The 20460-nt window shown below is 43.2% G+C and overlaps 1 protein-coding gene across 4 annotated transcripts in view; it reads left to right on the top strand.

Annotated features, from left to right (window-relative positions):
• Positions 1–20460, top strand: part of LOC140429773 (lysine-specific demethylase 4C-like) — a 557303-nt gene that overhangs the window by 512826 nt on the left and 24017 nt on the right. For all 4 annotated transcript variants that reach the window (XM_072517215.1, XM_072517213.1, XM_072517214.1 and 1 more), the window contains one exon: positions 18716–18808. In XM_072517215.1, coding sequence (XP_072373316.1) covers positions 18716–18808 — 93 coding nt within the window. The remainder of the gene's footprint in view (positions 1–18715; positions 18809–20460) is intronic.

Genomic DNA, 20460 nt, shown 5'->3' with positions numbered 1-20460 from the left:
GAATGGTTGGCACTGTAGCCGCGCAGCTCCAGAGACCCGGGTTCGATTCTGGCCTTGGGTGACTGTCTGCATGGAATTTGCACATGCTCCTCGTGTCTGTTCGAGTTTCCTCCGGGTGCTCCTGTTTTCTCCCACAAGCCAGGCTCAAAGACCCAAAGAAATACGCAGTGGCTGTTGCCTGGAAGATCCAGACCATGATATCACCGACATGCACAACAGCTGCTGCATGGCACTTAACATAGGATTTGCCAATGATAACCTGCCAAAGAATTTTTCAATACATTTTGAGATGAAATGTTGCAATCCATTCAGCTTTTTATTATTTAATAGATGTTTCAAAACAGTAATGTTACTGCACCAGTATATCAGACGCTTTCAACCTATTGTGCTCTCTCTGATTTTCTCTCTATTTGCGAAGGACTAAATTGTGCATTTTAATTTTATCCTATCCGTTTGACTTTTATTTCTTTAATCTTCTTGGTGTTTTCAGTAGCCTCTGCCCATATCCCTTTTGTATAATGTAATAGACATTGAAAGATAGGCAACAGTAAGCTTTTGAGTCACCATTTCTGTGGGAAGTACCTGATGCAGACTTTGCATATCACCTGACAGTGAGACTTGATGGTTCTAACCCCCTTTACGACTGAAAACTATTTTGTTCCTCACCTGACAGTGGGACTTGATGGTTCTAACTGAAAACTATTTTTTTTCCGTAAACATCAATTTCCTTCAGTTATCATTGAGTGTCACTAACTGAGTTTAGGGCTCAATCGGTTTTCAGGAATCTTCTCAGCTGTGAATAAATAATTAACATGTTCAACAGTTGCCAAAAAATTTAGCACCACCTGCCTCTTTAAGATGTACAATAAAGTTTAATTTTAATTCAAAACGTTCTGATTTGCTTTTTTTTTTTTTAGTTTGGATTTTAAAAGTCATGAAATCTACTGTATGTAATTAATTAATTTTAGGTAGGTCACATATGAACCAAAATGTTAGTGATGAAAAGTTTTCAGATTTGTTTGTGAAATCAGAAGATACCAACAATACTGCTGTAGGTTTTGTGAATCCACATAGTTCTATATAATGAGGTAGCTTTTTTTAAGACCATCATGTTTAACGCAGATATTGAGTTCACTTTTTGGGAATAATCACTGTGCTTCTTCATCATGCTTCATCAAGTTGAACATTAATTTATTACTGGCCTGTAAATCTACAGTTTCATACAACAGCAAGGATCCGAAAGGGGCAACTTTAACTCCCAAAGTGGATTTGGGTGGGGTGGAAAGCTAAAATGTAAAAAATCTGAAATAGTAACTCAACCTCCCTACTATTTTAAGTTTTAGCAGAGATGGTGGAGGGGGGAGGGATGTAGGAGGTCTTAAGAATTCTGAAAGGTTGAAAGGAGGCAATAAGGACCAGATCCATTGGGTAGGTGCCTTTATCGCTCTGCCTGAGGGCGAAGAGCCACAAGTGTGCTTCCTTTCAGTACACCAAGCCTACCTGTGAACACGGCCCTTACCTCCAAGATATATCATGATATAAGAACCCCACAGCCCTCCATCACCAAACAGCCCCCTCCAACACCTGATTATCGATGCTTCCTTTCTTTTTTTTTAAATATGTTTTATTGAATTTTTTTTCCCAAACAACAATTTTCTCCCTCTTACAAAGCAAACGCAACAATAACAATACAGAAATTTTTAACAATACACAAGTAACAAAACCCCTTTATCTTTGACCTAAACTAAACTAAACCCCGCCCCCCTTCCCCCTGGGTTGCTGCTGTTGGTCATCTGTCTTCCCTCTAACGTTCCCCTAGGTAGTCGAGAAATGGCTGCCACCGCCTGGTGAACCCTTGAGCCGATCCTCTCAGGGCAAACTTTATCTGCTCCAGTTTAATGAACCCCGCCATATCATTTACCCAGGCCTCCAGTCCGGGGGGTTTCGCCTCCTTCCACAGGAGTAGGATCCTGCGCCGGGCTACTAGGGACGCAAAGGCCACAACGTCGGCCTCTTTCGCCTCCTGCACTCCCGGCTCTTCCGCAACTCCAAATAGAGCTAACCCCCAGCCTGGTTTGACCCGGGCCTTCACCACCCGCGAAATCACTCTCGTCACTCCCTTCCAATACCCTTCCAGTGCCGAGCACGCCCAAAACATATGTGCGTGGTTTGCCGGGCTCCCGCCACACCTCCCACATTTGTCCTCCACTCCAAAGAACCTGCTCAATCTTGCTCCCGTTATGTGTGCTCTATGTAGCACCTTAAATTGAATCAGGCTAAGCCTGGCGCATGAGGAAGAGGAATTTACCCTGCTTAGGGCATCAGCCCACATACCCTCCTCTATCTCCTCCCCTAGTTCTTCTTCCCACTTTCCTTTTAGTTCGCCCACCGACTCCTCCCCCTCTTCCCTCATCTCTCGGTAAATCTCTGACACCTTGCCCTCTCCGACCCACACCCCGGAAAGCACCCTGTCCTGTATCCCCTGTGTCGGGAGCAACGGAAATTCCCTCACCTGTTGTCTAGTAAACGCCCTCACCTGCATATATCTCAAGAAATTTCCCCGGGGCAACTTATACTTTTCCTCCAATGCTCCCAAGCTCGCAAAAGTCCCATCTATAAATAAATCTCCCACCCTCCTAATTCCCAACTGGTACCAGCTCTGAAATCCTCCATCCATTCTTCCTGGGGCGAACCTATGGTTGTTCCTGATTGGGGACCCCACAAGGGCTCCCCGCACCCCTCTCTGTCGCCTCCACTGTCCCCAGATATTCAATGTTGCCGCCACCACCGGGTTCGTGGTAAACTTTTTAGGTGAGATCGGTCGCGGCGCCGTCACCAGCGCCTCTAAACTCGTCCCTTTACAGGACTTTCTCTCCAGTCTTTTCCAAGCCGCTCCCTCACCCTCCATCATCCATTTACATATCATTGCCACATTGGCGGCCCAATAGTAATCGCCCAAGTTCGGTAGTGCCAATCCTCCTCTGTCCCTACTACGCTGAAGGAACCCCCTCCTTACTCTCGGAACTTTACCTGCCCACACGAAGCTCGTGATGCTCCTGTCTATTTTATTAAAAAAGGTCTTGGTGATTAGTATAGGGAGACATTGAAATACAAATAAGAACCTCGGGAGGACCATCATCTTAATTGCTTGCACCCTGCCCGCCAGCGATAGAGGCTGCATGTCCCACCTCTTGAAGTCCTCCTCCATTTGTTCTACCAACCGTGTCAGATTAAGTCTGTGCAAGGTTCCCCAGCTCCTAGCGATCTGAATCCCCAGGTATCGGAAGTTTCTTTCCACTTTCCTTCGAGGCAAGCCTTCTATCTCTCTACTCTGGTCCCCTGGATGTATCACAAATAATTCACTCTTCCCCATGTTTAGCCTATACCCAGAGAAATCCCCGAACCCCCTCAAAATTCGCATAACCTCTATCATCCCCCCCGCTGGGTCCGACACGTATAACAATAGGTCATCCGCGTATAACGAGACTCGGTGTTCTAAAGGATCCACTGCAATCCGGCCACTTTCTCCTCCTTTTTTCATCCGTATCCAGGGGGGATTCCCTTCTGGTTTACCGCACAGTGTTTTTAGCCGTCAAAATTGCCGTTGGGGCTCCTATCAAGAGCCCTAAGGTCCGTTTCACCGGGAGCTGCCGAAACGTGCGACTCAGCTGGTCATCGCCGCACCCGGAAGTCCATCATTATCACCCCTAATAGTCGTTGCACGTTAACATTCAGTTGTCTCCCTTTTACGAACCCTGTCTGGTCTTCGTGCACCACCCCCGGGACACAGTCCTCTATCATCGATGCCAGTACCTTTGCCAACAATTTGGCGTCCACGTTCAATAATGAAATGGGTCTATAGGACCCGCACTGCAACGGATCTTTATCCCTCTTCAAAATTAACGATATCGTCGCCTCCGACATCGTCGGGGTTAGAGTCCCCCCTTTCCTGGCCTCATTGAACGTCCTCACCATCAACGGGGCCAACAAGTCCACATATTTTCTGTAATACTCCACCGGGAACCCATCTGGTCCTGGGGCCTTCCCTGCTTGCATGCTTCCCAGTCCCTTAATAACCTCGTCCACCCCAATCGGTGCCCCCAGGCCTACCACCCCCCGCTCCTCCACTTTCGGGAACCTCAATTGGTCCAGGAACTGCCGCATCCCCTCCTCTCCCTCTGGGGGTTGAGACCTATACAGTTCGTCATAGAAGGTCTTGAACACCTCATTTATCTTTCCTGCCCTTCGCACCGTGTCTCCCCTTTCGTCTCTAATTCCTCCTATCTCCCTCGCTGCTGCCCTCTTTCGCAATTGATGAGCCAACAGGCGACTAGCCTTTTCCCCATATTCATAACTCCTCCCCTGTGCCTTCCTCCACAGTACCTCCGCCTTTCTGGTGGTCAGAAGGTCAAATTCCGTCTGGAGTCGTCTCCTCTCCCTGTACAATTCCTCCGATGCTTCCTTTCTTCATGGTCACTGATCCTGTGCCCATCACAATTACTGAGCCCCTCGCTCCAACAGGAGACTTCCCTCTGATCTTTCCCCCGTACCTCTTCAATCTTGCAGTTCTTGCCCAACTCCCCCATTTCTGACCCCGAGTGCTGGAACTGCCCATGTCCCCTGACGTTACCTGAAACCCAAGCCTCCCTCGACCTCCTCCATCTCTGTATCCAATCTCCATCGCATTTGTCCAATCTTTCCCACAGTCAACTCTACCTCTGATGTCTTGCCTATCCCCCTCGAGCCCTGACCTGTCTTTGATCTCGCTCCATCCATCCCACAAGATCTACTCCGAATGTGGACTAAATCTATCTGTTTCTGGAATGCTGCTTTTTCTGGAGCGCTTCTCATCTGGCAGGCTGACTTCTGAGTGGGGGAAAGAAAAACGTGCATGACATTCAAAAACTCCATGACATTCAGGAAACCATTGTGAGACTTAACATAAATGAGACAACTAATTGGAATGTCTCTTAACCCATTACTTAAAAACCATTTCCTGATCATAAAATTGGTAGCCACGGTAAACTATAGGGCCAAAGGCCTTTGTGTGTCAAGCAACTTCAGTAATTTTGCACTCTGTCCTTAGTCTTGGATTTGAATTGATATTTTTTCCCAATCTAATACTAACATTAGGAGCTCCACCTGTCTTTGCAATCTCAAAGATGATTGAAGAGATAGTGGATGTATTGGTTGTAATATTCCAATGTTCCTTGGAATCGGGAAAGGTTCTAGTGGTTTAGAAAACCAGAAATGTGATCCTCCCCCTCCCAAATTAAAGAAAGGAGGGAGACAGAAAGCAGCAACCTATTGGTCAGTTCGTGCTGGGAACCCTACTATTTACAATCTTATATTAATGTCATGGATGAAATCTGTTGTAGCCAAATTTGCTGACGATACAAAGGTAGGTAGGAAAGGAAGATGCAAAGAGTCTGCAAAGGGATATGGATAGAATACATGAGTGGAAGAAAAATTGGCAGATGAAGTATAAAGTGGAAAAATGTGAGGTTAACCACTCGGTTGAAAGAATAGAAAAAGAGAATATTGTTTAAATGGAGAGAAACTATAGAATGCTGTGATACAAAGAGATTTGGGTGTTGTACACAAAACACAACATTAGCATGCAAGCATAGTGAGTAATTGGGAGGGCAAATGGAATGCTGCCATTTATTGAAATGAAATGAAATGAAAATCGCTTATTGTCACAAGTAGGCTTCAATGAAGTTACTGTGAAAAGCCCCTAGTCGCCACATTCCGGCACCTGTTCGGGGAGGCTGGTACGGAAATTGAACCGTGCTGCTGGCCTGCCTTGGTCTGCTTTAAAAGCCAGCGATTTAACCCAGTGAGCTAAACCAGCCCCTGTTGCAAGAGCGATGTAGAGTATAAAATTAGCGAAGCCTTGTTACTATTGTGAAGGCATTGGTGAAACCACATCCAGAAAACTGCACAGTTTTGGCCACCTTATTCAAGATTTGTATTGAAGACATTTCATAGAAGGTTGATTTCTAGCCTGAAGGGCTTGTCTTATGAGGAAGGTTTGAGCATGTTGTGTCTATACTGATTAGAATTTAGAAGGATCAGAGGTGATCATACTGAAAAGTACATGATTCTAAAGGGCAATGGTGGGGTGGATGCTGAGAGGATCTTGCCCCTCATTGGGGAATCTAGAATGCGGGGATATGGGGGAAACAGTTTCAGATTAAGGAGTCTCCCATTTAAGGTGAAGATGAGAAGGAATTTCTTCTCTCAGAGGATTTGCAATTCTCTACCCAAGAGAGCAGTGAAGACTGGGTCATTGAATATATGCAAGGCAGTGTTAGGCAGATTTTTTATCCAGAAGGGAGTCGCGGGTAGTGCGAATCGGCAGGAAAGTAAAGTTAAGGTCACAATCAGATTAGCCATGATCTTATTGAATAGCGGAGCAGGCTCAAGGCGCCAAATGACCTGCTATTACTCCTATTTCTTTTCTTATTTTACAGTCTGTGCATGCCTGTCCATTGTAGGGCAATCCTAGAATGCATCAACATGATTTTCTCAATAAAAAATGGGAAGCACGTCTTTCCTTAGGGAGTAACAGTAATTAAGCAGTTATTCTTCTAAGGGGTTTTAAAACAGATTGAAACATGGAGTTAGTTTAGATAAGGGTTTGCATTTTTTAAAATTTCCGAGCGAATAGCTCAGTTAACAGAGATGGGGTTGGGAGAGTTTGTGGCAAGGGAGCGGGCACAGAATGATTACAAGACATGCATATTTAGTTTCTACTGTGAATTCAGACTGGTCATCAAAATTTAATTTCTGCAGCTGTACACCCTTAACCAGCTGTGTACTTTTTTATACTGCTACAATGGGTGGGAAAAATACACATTTTCTGAGATCTGATCAAAAAATACTTATTTCATGCCCTTTCCAAATCTCTGTCCAAACTTTGACTCTCACCTCTATGATAATAGTGCAACACTATCAAGAATGCCACAAGAGTTCAGTTGGTGCAGCAACTTCATTATCAGATTTCCTTTAAAGAAATGCATTTTAACAGCTCCAGAAGTTAAAAAGATTTTTTTTATTGTCCAGTGATTTCAAGCTATCGGAAGTTAATAGCTCGACATTGTATCTCGAATCATTACTTGCTGATGATTTCCCTTTAAGAAAAATAGCCTAAATGGGAATAAAATATAATTTGCAATATAGAAGCCTTGGCTTCTATCAGATTTGGTTGCAGCCTATTCTAAATGTTTCATAACGCATATCGTTTTACAAATTAATTGCATAGTATGCAACACTACTAAATTGCCTGTACTTTTAGTTTAACAGGTTTGGTTACATAGTCTTCTTCATTTACTCATAGTATGCTCATATAGGATAAATATCATTTCCAATCAGGGGAAGGGAGGGAGAGAAAAAGACGCAGATGGAAATATCAATTTTAAAAGCTTTGTCCTTTATAGTTTGCAAAGAGGTGCATAATCATATGCTAATATGTTAAAAATGGCAACTGCATAATTGTTCCCAACAGTTTGCAACAGTCCACAACTCATGAATCCTGGTCTTTATAGCAACATCCATTTTTTAATGCATCTGGCTGCAGGATTTATTGTGCTATTACTGTTAGCTAAAGCTTCTAACAATGCATTAGAGTATTGTGTACTGAGCTGTAGTTCTTTTACTATGGGGATTCAGTCCTCAATTGTGCTGTTGACCTTTGGCCTAAACCATGCTGCTATAAGCAGTGCTGGAAATAGGCTAGGAATCTCTCTTTGAGATACTAGGGAGTCATTACTGAACCACATTCTCTCTCACTTAATAGAACTAAGGATAATAAAATCACTGCAAAGTTTGGCTTGCTCTTCATTTTCTCACTTTCACTTTTTAGATTCTTTTTAACCAATTAGAAAATAAAAAATGCTTTCTTACAACAGCTTTTACTAAAAACACGTGAGATGTGAAAAGATCAGTGGACACTAAGAATAGATTCCTACAGTTTCAATCTTTATTAGATCTATATTTAGATAAATATATTTGTCAACCCTAACAAAATATCTACTCAATACAAAGGTGTACTTTTTTCCATTTGAAATTTGAATCTGTAGAAATTTGCATTTAAAACCCAACAAAGATTAGATCAAAATATTCTGGTATTTTGTATTTCACAGAATTAATAATCCTTTGTCAAAAAATGAATTTTGATGAGGTCAGTTTGGCAGTATATCTAAGCAGTCATGTTAATTTGTTGATGTTTTTTTAAGCTTGTGCATTGCTCGCAAAATTGTTACAAGCCTAAGGACAGCCACCGTGAAGGCTGCCTGTACACTAGGTACATTGAATTTGTATATTTGTATTGCATGTCATTCTTGTAAAAGTATTTGTCAGGAACATACACTTAATTTGCAATCACTATAGTTTTATTGCGTGATACATTTTGGAGAATATACTGGTGTATTGGGATTGTTGGCACAATCAAATGGTGCAGTGTGATTTTCCAAGTTAATCCAGCGCCTTGTTGCTTATGAAATGTTCCGAATCTGTCATTTTTTTTAAAGTTAACATGGTATTAGTGTTGCTTGGGGCAACCTGTTTATATGCTGCAAAAACATTCTGTGGCATATCAATTAAAAATGAAATCACCATTTTAATAACTCACATTTGAGTAAGTTTATTTAAACACATGGAAATCTTCCTGGTACATTTTAATATCATGAAACTAGTTAATCATAAATTTCATGAAGGCAGAGCTGTATAAGTTGTGTTTATTAAATGGGATATAGTACGTGGCAAATTTTCTTGAAGTAATTAGGTTTTTGATCTATGGAAGTAGACGAGTATGAATGAGGAAGAAAACTAATTATAAATGGTGGAATTATCCATTGTTTCTGCAGAAACATTCTGCACATTTCATTTAATAACCAACATTGTTTTGTATTTATTGGCTTGGATAATGTTCAGTTTTACATAAATACAGAATCTCGGTGAAATGCTGCTGAATTAAATGACACTAACCGATGGAAGTAGCTTTGTGATGTTGCTAATATTTGCACACATGCTCAAGTTGTGCAAAATAGTTCCTGTTATCAGCAATACAGTCATTTCTAAAGTACATGAGAGTCCTCATATCTAAGCACGATTATAATGAGTAATAACATTTTAATGTTTTGTCTGCTTCAGCTCTGGGCTTGCCTGTTAATTGCATTACAAAACTATTGATAGTTAATGAATATATTATTGAGATCTCTGGTCATGATATGCAGCTGACTTAAAAGTACTTTTCGCCATTTGAGGCATGCCTCTTCTCCAACCTCGATGTCTGGAACAACTTTCTGAACTTATTACAGAGTCAAAGTACAACACCCAGCATTTTAGAAATACATTTATGATGGAAATGTGTCGAATTGGTCAAATTAATATTTCATTACACTCGCTATACATCAATTCTGCCCATCAGCTCAAATCAGATTTCTGTATCATGGTACCTCAGATTATGTTAGCATTAATGGTCGCGATAGTAAAGAGGTTCAAATAAAATTGGATCATATATATTTCTATAAGATGTATATAGATAATATGAAAGATGAATGTAATTTACATGGTCATTAGTACCATAGAACATTACAGCGCAGTACAGGCCCTTCGGCCCTCGATGTTGCGCTGACCTGTGAAACCACTCTAAAGCCCATCTACACTATTTGAATGCATTAAACTGTTACCAAAGGACCCTTTGGTTAATTGAATCAGCGCATTACAAGACTGTTTCCTGCTACTGAATCTCTCATCCATGCCTTTGTCACCTTAAGACGTATTCTAATCTATTCCAATTCGACCAGAACTGACTTTCCATTCCCCGTGAACTTCACAGCCTCCAAATTGCTCCTGTATTCCGCCTTGTACCAAGTTCTCCTCGCCCATCACCCTTCCTCCCTGTTGTATCCACATTCCCCAAAGTCTCAAATCTAAATGTTTTTTCTCATGTTTAAATCCCTACTGGGACTCGTAGGGGCTGTTTAGCACAGGGCTAAATCGCTGGCTTTGAAAGCAGGCCAGCAGCACGGTTCAATTCCCGTAACAGCCTCCCCGAACAGGCGCCGGAATGTGGCGACTAGGGGCTTTTCACAGTAACTTCATTGAAGCCTACTTGTGACAATAAGCGATTTTCATTTAATTTTCTTTCTCTTTCTCTTCACCCCTCTCCCCAAATCCCAATTTCCCTGACATTAGGAGGTGGTGCATCGCCTGTCCTTTAGTTCCACCGCTGGTGGCCATGCCATCAGCTAGACTTCTCCACATAAAATTTCCTCTGCCACGCATCTGCCCATTTAACCAGCCTATATCATCCTAAAGTCTATCCTTATCATCCTCCTCATTTTTCACTATGGGGGAATTTAATGCGGAAAAATATCCAAGTTCATTTGTGGCGGGTTTTTCAGGGAGTTTCCCTCCAGCTCTGCCAGCAAGTTCCCCACCGCATTAAAACAATACTTAAGTCACTTTTTGGGGCCCTGGGGAGTTTCTCACCAGTTTAGAGCATCCTTAGAGGACTGAGTTCTCCGTTTCTGAGACTGACACCAACAGAGAATCCGTAGACTTTTACGACAGAAAACCCGGCGCCACACCTGGACCACTACCATTGAGGGGCTGGCACAGGTGCCACGGGGAACGCACTTGATTCCACAGAGAAATGGTGTGGGATTCGCCGGGTCCGTGAAGGCTGCTGGGAAGCCCCTCCCGGGATTAACCGGCTGTGTTGCACGAGAGCGAGAGTGTAACGTGGACAGTAGATCGTGGCCTATGTTCCTGAGTCACTATAATCTGAGACCTGGGGCGAAATTCTCCCGAAACGGCGCGATGTCCGCCGACTGGCGCCCAAAATGGCGCCAATAAGACGGGCATCGCGCCGCCCCAAAGGTGCGGAGTGCTCCGCATCTTTGGGGGCCAAGCCCCAACATTGAGGGGCTAGGCCGACGTCGGAGGAATTTCCGCCCCGCCAGCTGGCGGAAACAGCCTTTGTTGCCCCACCAGCTGGCGCGGAAATGACATCCCCGGGCGGCGCAAGCGCGGGAGCGTCAGCGGCCGCTGACAGTTTTCCACGCATGCGCAGTGCAGGGAGTCTCTTCCGCCTCCGCCATGGTGGAGACCGTGGCGGAGGCGGAAGGGAAAGAGTGCCCCCACGGCACGGGCCCGCCCGCGGATCGGTGGGCCCCGATCGCGGGCCAGGCCACCGTGGGGGCACCCCCCGGGGCCAGATCGCCCCGCGCCCCCCCCCAGGACCCCGGAGCCCGCCCGCGCCGCCTTGTCCCACCGTTCAAAAGGTGGTTTAATCCACGCCGGCTGGACAGGCAATTTATCGGCGGGACTTCGGCCCATCCGGGCCGGAGAATCGAGCGGGGGGGCCCGCCAACCGGAGCGGCCCGATTCCCGCCCCCGCCGAATATCCGGTGTCAGAGACTTCGGCAACCGGCGAGGGCGGGATTCACGGCAGCCCCCAGCGTTTCTCCAACCCGGCGGGGGGTTGGAGAATGACACCCCCGATCTTGTAGAGTTGTGCAAGATAGCAAAGAGAATATAAAACATAAATCCGGAGTATTACTTTAAAATAAAAAGTGAGTGAATGACAAAGTTGGTACAAAATTGATCAGATTTAGGAATCAATTCTCAAAAATATGCAGGCTCTAGTACAGTAAAACAAGGTCCCCACCTGCTCACAACCTTATCCACTTTATTGTGGTTAAACAAGTAAATTGTAGAAATGTGTAGTTTATGATAAGACCCAATCATGAAATTTATCATCTGTTTGTGCATCATGGAATGTACTTAATGAGCGCATTTCTGTTTTTTTTTTTTTGCAATCGCCTAATCTTAGTAACCAAAAGCACAATTTAAATATATTTGCTAAAGCAAAAGAGAAACATCATGGGTGATGAAATTTTAAAATAAAAAACCTGGAAACATTCAGTCCGGCGTCGTCTGTGGGGAGACAAACAGTTCACCCTTATAAAAGGTTGTCGCCCTGAAACTTAATTCTGTTCCATTTTCTGCAGATTCGATGAGTATTTTTTATATTGTGTTGTTTGGCTGGTGTAGTTTCCATAACTCCCAAAGACTGCTCGCTGCAAATACCCTCACTTTATTGTAACGTATTTATAGTTATGAAAAAATGAAATGAAAACCGCTTATTGTCACAAGTAGGCTTCAAATGAAGTTACTATGAAAAGCCCCTAGTCGCCACATTCCGGCGCCTGTTCAGGGAGGCTGGCACGGGAATTGAACGTGCTGCTGGCCTGCCTTGGTCTGCTTTCAAAGCCAGCGATTTAGCCCAGTGTGCTAAACCAGCCCCTGAGGATGATCTATTACACGCATTTCTTTCCATGGTGCTTACTCCTAGATTCTGATCACATAAATATGTCACTTCCTTCTCTGACATCACAGGCTATTATAGTTAACCCTTTGTGGGACTTAATGTAACATACTCTATTATACTACATCTCTGTTCAGACCTCAACATTCCCTGACGTTCCTGGAAATTAATGGTTCAGTCTCCTCGTTATTCTGAACATTTGAAGTTTCAATGGAAATATAGGGCAGGATTCTCCGTCCTGCTGCACCCGTTTTCTAGTACGGCGTGCCCCTGCCGGCAGTGGGATCTTCCGTCTCTCCAGCCGGCCAATGGGGTTTCCCATTGTGGGCACCGCCACGCCGTCGGGAAATTCGTGGGTTTGAGTGCGCTGCCAGCGAAACGGAGGATCCCACCGACCTAGAATCCAGCCCCTCTGGTCTCTGATTTTCATCTGCAATCCAAGCTCTTCTGTTATTTCTTCTTATGCCCTGCTCCGTTTGGCTAATGTAATGGTGTGGTGATTTCTCCATGGTTTCTTCACATCTCAATTGATCTCTGATCCAAGCCTGTTTCCCTTGTTGAAGATCTGATAATGTTCCTGCTCTGTGGTTACTATCATCGAGTTTCTTTTGTCTACTTAAGTGCTCAAATATATCTATTCTGAGGTGTTCCTATAGTCTTGCAGTAAAAAAAGATGACATTACTGGTTCTTTTGATTCCTGTCTGTGATACATTTGGACATAATTTCTTCCAATGATTTTGAGAGACCCGGCCACCGAATCGTATATTCTGCTCTGACTCTGCACATGGTAACACCTAAATTACTTTGATGTGGATGTTATAAGATCTCAAGTCTCAAAGTTTTTGGAATTACTATTTTATCAATGTATGCCAGTAAATCATCGATCCCTGTCAGATTTGCTGTCTGCTCTAAATATGGTCTAAGATAGAACAAAGTGAGATACATGATGGCCATCCTCTAATGCAATATTCTCTGATCTGTTCAGATTCCTTGTCTGATTTTTCAACTTCATTGATTTTACTCAATCTTTGTGTATTTGCCAGTAATGCATGGACTTTGGCATTGTCGAAAACTTGATATCACATTTGCCTGGAATCTCCATTTCAATGCATGATTATGCATCTGATGTGCTCTGTTTTTTCCCTTGAACATATACCATACAAGGGCTGCACAGTATGTACCAGGGCTGCAGGGTAGCATTGTGGGTAGCACTGTTGCTTCACAGCGCCAGGATCCCAGATTCGATTCCCGGCTTGGGTCACTGTCTATCCAGAGTCTGCACGTTCTCCCCGTGTCTGTGTGGGATTCCTCCGGTGCTCCGGTTTCCTCCCACAAGTCCCGAAAGACGTGCTGTTAGGTAATTTGGACGTTCTGAATTCTCCCTCCGTGTACCCGAACAGGCTCCGGAATGTGGAGACTAGGGACTTTTCACATTTAACTTCATTGCAGTATTAATGTAAGCCTACTTGTGTCAATAAAAAAAATTATTATGTAAGTATCAAACCTCATCAATCTTAATTCAAACCTTTGAACTCTTGATGTATCACTCCAGGCTCTTTTGAATTCAATAGTATGATGAAAGATTTGTGTTTCTATTGTAGTGTGAAGATGTAGTCAGGAAATTTCTCACTTGCCCACATGGCTGTTAATGCATCCTTTTTGATTACTGCCCGTTTCTTGTCTGAATATGACCATGATGAGTAATAGAGTGGTCTGCGTTTTCCATCTGTTTGCATTTGGCATACATAATTTACATTTCCCAGTATGGCTGAGACATATATTTACAGGCATTTAGATACAATTTGGTTTGGGCCTCAGCTTGCGAAAATTCATTTATGACTCTTGCCTTAAACATATCAATCATTATTCCTGATGCACTCACTATGTGACCAAATCCAATTGTTAGCTGTGAAAGCTCTCCCGCTCACAATTGAGTGTTAAGCCTGCCTCTTGTAGTCTTCTCAGCGCTGCACTCTCGTGTCATGCTCACCTTGAGTGGACCCATGTAACAACACATCATGCATGTAGCAAACAACTCCTTATAAGCCCTCTAAAATATTTGACATTGTTCTATGAAAGATCTCTGATGTAGTGTTAATCCAAAAGATAATCTAATCTTCCAGTAGGTAATATGAAAGTTGTGAAAAGTTTGGACTCCTCTTCTAATGGCATTTGCCTGATTTCGCTGTTGGTGTCTAATTTAGAGAATGTCACTGGAAAAAGACAGGTCAAAGCTTCAACATTTGACTTTTTTCAGCGATACTGAAGTTCTGTTCTGTCAAACAACAATTTAGAGAATATTGAGTTATTCCCTAATTTAGCTAAACTCTCCTACTGACACCATTGGATGGTCATCTTATTTCACAGCTTTATTGAGTTGTGTTCGATAAACACAATTCTTGTGGCACTTTTGGCTTCAGAGTCGGAGCGCACCAACTGACTGGCTCTTTTTATGGATGAAATTACACCTCATCTTACCATTGAGTTGATCTTTCTTTACCATTGGAATTAAAGGGCGTGGAATCTTTCTGCGTGTATATAAGTACATTGTTTTCGCTTCTGGGTTTAGAGTATACAATACACTGTGTTTAACTCTTCCAGTCATGTAAAGATCTTTGGAAATTCTGCTCTGAAGTCTCATGAGTGACCTTCACCATTTTGTATCTCTTCTATTCTGCAGATTAGATTCAATTTCATACATGCCTTTATACTTAAAAGTGAGCAACTCTGATTTTCAATTATGTATGTACTTTAGTAAGAGAGCAATTGCTCTCTGTGCTTTAATGTAGCTGTTCTCCCAAAACTTTCAGTTCTGTTCCTCCTGGTCCATCTAGCTTTATTTAGGATTGTTGAACAACTCGCTTGTTTAACCATGGTTCAGTGTCTGAAATAACTGAAACTGCTCCTTAAGTATCGAATTTAAAGTGTCTCCTGTGACCTTCTATCAGGATCTCTGTACTGTAATAGTTTCTGCTTGGTTCTGTAATCTCTCCTGAGAAAGGTATCTCAATGCCTTGTGAGTCTTCTACTTCATGGATTCTGTTTCTGTTTAAAACTCTTTCTTTTTGAGTGTTCTGCAGGTTTTTTCTACTGTGTCAAACTGCCTGAAAATATCCCATCTTTTTGCACCAATGGTGTGGCGCGTCTTTGGCTGGACTGTTCCCCGCCGGTGCCTTTCTCTTTCGCACCAGGAACGGCTAGTCTGGGCTGCTGCCATGAATTGCTTTACACGCCGCAAGTTTCTCCTTCTCTCTCTATTGTTCCTTTTTAAAGTTTGACTTATTCAACCATATGGAAAGGAAAACCCCAAGGCTTTTTACACTTATGTGAGGAATAGAAGAATGACCAAGGTGAAGTTAGGGCCGGTCAAGGACAGTAGTGGGAACGTGTGCATGGAGTCTGAAGATATAGGAGAGGCCCTAAATGAATACTTTTCTTCAGTGTTCACAAAGGAGAGGGGCCATGTTGTTGAGGAGGATAGTGCGATACAGGCTGGTAGGCTGGAGGAGGTAGATATTCGGAAGGAAGATGTGTTAGAAATTTTGAGAAGCCTGAGGATAGATAAGTCCCCTGGGCCTGATGGGATATATCCTAGGGTTCTTTGGGAGGCGAGGGATGAGATTGCAGAGCCTTTGGCTTTGATCTTTATGTCCTCATTGTCTACAGGAATAGTGCCAGAAGACTGGAGAGAGGCGAATGTTGTCTCCTTGTTCAAGAAAGGGAATAGGTATAACCCTGGGAATTATAGGCCGGTTAGTCTCACTTCGGTCATAGGTAAATTATTGGAAAGGGCCTTGAGGGATAGGATTTATGATCATTTGGAAAGATACAGCTTAATCCAGGATAGTCAGCACAGATTTGTGAGGGGTAAGTCTTGCCTCACAAGTTTGATTGTATTCTTTGAGGAGTTAACTAAGTATATAGATGAAGGTAGAGCAGTTGATGTCGTATACATGGATTTTAGTAAGGCGTTTGATAAGGTGCCCCATGGTCCCCAAAAGTAAGGAGGAAATTTGGCCAATTGGATCAGTAACTGGCTATCACATAGAAGTCAGAGGGTGATGGTAGGTGGTAAATTGTCATCCTGGAGCCCAGTCACCAGCAGTCCACCACAGGGATCAGTGCTGGGTCCTCTGCTATTTGTGATTTTATCAATGACTTCAGTGATGGAGTTGAAGGTTGGGTTAGTAAATTTGCTGATGCTGCAAAGGGACATTGATAGGATGCAGAGCTGGGCTGAAAAGTGGCAGATGGAATTTAACCCTGATAAGTGTGAGGTGATTCATTTTGGTAGGACAAATTTGAATGCGGATTACAGGGTTAACAGCAGGGTTCTGAAGAATGTGGAGGAGCAGAGAGATCTCGGAGTTCATGTCCATAGATCTCAGAAAGTTGCCACCCAAGTGGATAGAGCCGTGAAGAAAGCCTATAGTGTGTTAGCATTTATTAACAGGGGGATAGAGTTTAAGAGCCGTGAGGTTATGCTGCAACTGTACAAGACCTTGGTTAGACCACATTTGGAGTATTGTGTGCAGTTCTGGTCACCTCATTATAGGAAGGATGTGGAAGCATTGGAAAGGGTGCAAAAGAGATTTACCAGGATGCTGCCTGGATTGGAGGGTAGGTCTTACGAGGAAAGGTTGAGGAAGCTAGGGCTTTTCTCATTGGAGCGAAGGAGGATGAGAGGTGAATTAATTGAGGTGATAAGATGATGAGAGGGATAGATAGAGTGGACGTTCAGCGACTTTTTCCTCGCGTGGATGTAGCTGTTACCAGGAGGCATAACTATAAGGTTCATGGTGGAAGATATAGGAGGGATGTCAGAGGCAGGTTCTTTACTCAGAGAGTGGTTGGGGTGTGGAACGCACTCCCAGCTATGGTAGTGGAGTCGGACACTTTAGGAACTTTCAAGCGGTTATTGGATAGGCATATGCAGTGCACTAGAATGATTGGGAGTAGGTTGATTTGACCTTAGTTTCAGACTAGATCGGCACAACATCATGGGCCGAAGGGCCTGTACTGTGCTGGACAGTTCTATGTTCTCTGTTCATATCTGTTACTTTGGGATTCGGCCTGTATATCTCTCCTCTGGCAACCGATCGGTTCTGCTTCCCGATCTCAGCTTGTCTGTCTAGTTGAATTGCTTTCGCCAGCATCAAGTCTTCTCAGGACTGAAAGCTATTCTGGTGTGAATTAACTCCTCTTTTAAATTATCCTACCTTCAACCTTCTGCTAATCACCAAACATCATAAATAAATGCGTCAATGCTTTGGGTATGTTTATTGAACTTTGTGTATTCCCGATGGTGTTCTTGCAAAGATTGAAATATGCCTCCAATGCCTCAATGACTTCAGCATATGTGGCTTTACTGCCATCAACCTCCAGAATCAGTAGGATGTTGTCGGTACCATCGCCCATTGTGTACAAAAGTGTATTGATGTCACTGTTTTGGCAAAACTAAGTGCTAACTTGATCAGCACAACCATTAACTTGATTCTTGGCACTAGAAAATCCACACCAAATTAGTGATTTAGTATCAGAATTGATGGAACAACTAGCTCTACCAGAATTGCTGCTGTGTTTAATTGGAGGATTCCTCATAGAAAATGAAATGCGCCAGAATGCAAGGATATCATAACAATGTGATCTAAATAACAGTCTTCTGGAAAACTCAGAAGAGCTGGCAGCATCTATGGAGAGAGAAAGAGTTCATGTTTTGAGTCCGTATGACTTTTTAAGAGCTCTGAAGTAGAGTCTGTTAACTCTGTTCCTCGCTCCACGGATGATGTCGGACCCGCTGAGGTTCTCCAGCATTTTCAGTTTTTATCATAGAATTTACAGTGCAGAAGGAGACCATTCGGCCCATCGAGTCTGCACCGGCTCTTGGAAAGAGCACCCTACCCAAGGTCAACACCTCCACCCTATCCCCATAGCCCAGTAACTCCATCCAACACTAAGGGCAATTTTGGACACTAAGGGCAATTTATCATGGCCAATCCACCTAACCTGCACAGCTTTGGACTGTGGGAAGAAACCGGAGCACCCGGAGGAAACCCACGCACACACGGGGAGGATGTGCAGACTCCGCACAGACAGTGACCCAAGCCGGAATCGAACCTGGGACCCTGGAGCTGTGAAGCAATTGTGCTATCCACAATGCTACCGTGCTGCCCAGCATTTGGAGTATTTTGCTTTTACTAAGCAGAAGTTATGTTTGGTCAGGACTTCTTGAGAGTGAGTGAACGAGGTGTTGCACAGCGCAAAGTAAAATCTATGCTTATATTAGTTGTACATTTCGTAACTGTAGTAATATTTGTAACGTCAGTTAGGTTGACTTCATCAATTTAACAATAGTTCTGAAAATTCTTCTTTAGGTTGAATTTGAAGATGGCTCTCAACTTGTAGTAAAACGTGATGATGTTTATACATTAGATGAAGAGCTACCAAAACGGGTTAAATCACGTCTTGTAAGTATGATGCTCATTAAATATTTTGACACTTTTTACATGTACAATAGTCCATAAGATGCTTGCGGATGAGTAAAGTCATTTGACAAAACCTAATGCATCCATCCAGAATAACTTGTACTCCTCCCATTGCTGCATCTGATTGTTTATTAAATAATTAATGCTTTTTGCCTCTATCACTTTGCCCAGAAGTCAATTCCCAGTGTTCATCACTTGCTCTGTCAAGTGCCTCCTGATATCAATCCCAAATTTACCTTGTTTCAATTTTTGTATCCTTGTACGACCCCCACCAGTTTATGTAAAGCAGCATTCCAGATTGCCCTTTCCATATCATTTACTATATAAGGTACCACTTTAAGGTCACTTCTCAGATGCCTCCTTTCCAAGTTGAAAAACCCACATTACTGCACATTTCCTCATAACCTAGACCTCTTAACACTAAGAATCAGCTCTGTGGCTTTTCTCTGCACTTGGATATCTTCCCTGTTTCTCTGTAACCTGAACTGGACATACTACTTGAGGTGCAGCATAAGGAAAGCACTTTTCTTGGTCACAGCTTTCTCAGGCTTGTATGCTGCTGTTGGTTATGTAATTCATGATTATATTGGCTTTGTTAATTGCTACTCTACATTGGGTGTGCATGTTGAACTTCTATGTCTCGTTTGGGTTAATGCTAGCTACTTCAAAGAGCATTCACAAATTATACATGTTGCCTATTTTCTTTCCAATGTACTTGACTTGAGTGGATCATATTTCAATTGCTATTGTTCTAATCATTTTATTTTACACATTCTATTGTTTGTGGCAATCCCATTTGATTCTCCTGTCCCCCTCTTTAGTGGTGTGGTTTAATCAAATTGCATTTCATTCCAGAATCCAAGTCATTGATGACATAAATTGAAAACTGCAGTTGAACAAACACTGCCCCCTGGAGAACTTCATTCAGTAACCCTGCCCTTCCCAACCAATGTCCTAACATTTCCCCTCTAACTAATGGCTATTGAAGCCACACTTTAAGCTTAATGAGTTAACTACCATGTGTACATTTTTCAAATTACTTTTGAAAATCCAAGTATTCAATGTTATGGGATTCAGCGCAGTAAACTTCAATTGTCACTTCCTCAAATATCAGTAAGAAGTCTTACAACACCAGGTTAAAGTCCAACAGGTTTGTTTCGATATCACTAGCTTTCGGAGCGCTGCTCCTTCCTCAGGTGAATGAAGAGGTCTGTTCCAGAAACATATATATAGACAAATTCAAAGATGCCAGACAATGCTTGGAATGCGAGCATTAGCAGATGATTAAACCTTTACAGATCCAGAGATGGGGTAACCCCAGGTTAAAGAGGTGTGAATTGTGTCAAGCCAGGACAGTTGGTAGGATTTTGCAGGCCAGATGGTGGGGGATGAATGTAATGCGACATGAATCCCAGGTCCCGGATGAGGCCGCACTCACGTGTGCGGAACCTGGCTATATGTTTCTGCTCGGCGATTCTGCGTTGTCGCACGTCCTGAAGGCCGCCTTGGAGAACGCTTACCCGAAGATCAGAGGCTGAATGCCCTTGACTGCTCCAGTGTTCCCCGACTGGAAGGGAACATTCCTGTCTGGTGATTGTCGCGCGATGTCCGTTCATTCATTGTTGCAGCGTCTG

This window comes from Scyliorhinus torazame, chromosome 9 (genome assembly GCF_047496885.1).
Source record: "Scyliorhinus torazame isolate Kashiwa2021f chromosome 9, sScyTor2.1, whole genome shotgun sequence".
In the NCBI taxonomy this organism is placed as follows: Eukaryota; Metazoa; Chordata; class Chondrichthyes; order Carcharhiniformes; family Scyliorhinidae; genus Scyliorhinus; species Scyliorhinus torazame.
The sequence above is the reverse complement of the archived record's forward strand: the minus strand, read 5'-3'. Positions and strand labels throughout refer to the sequence as shown.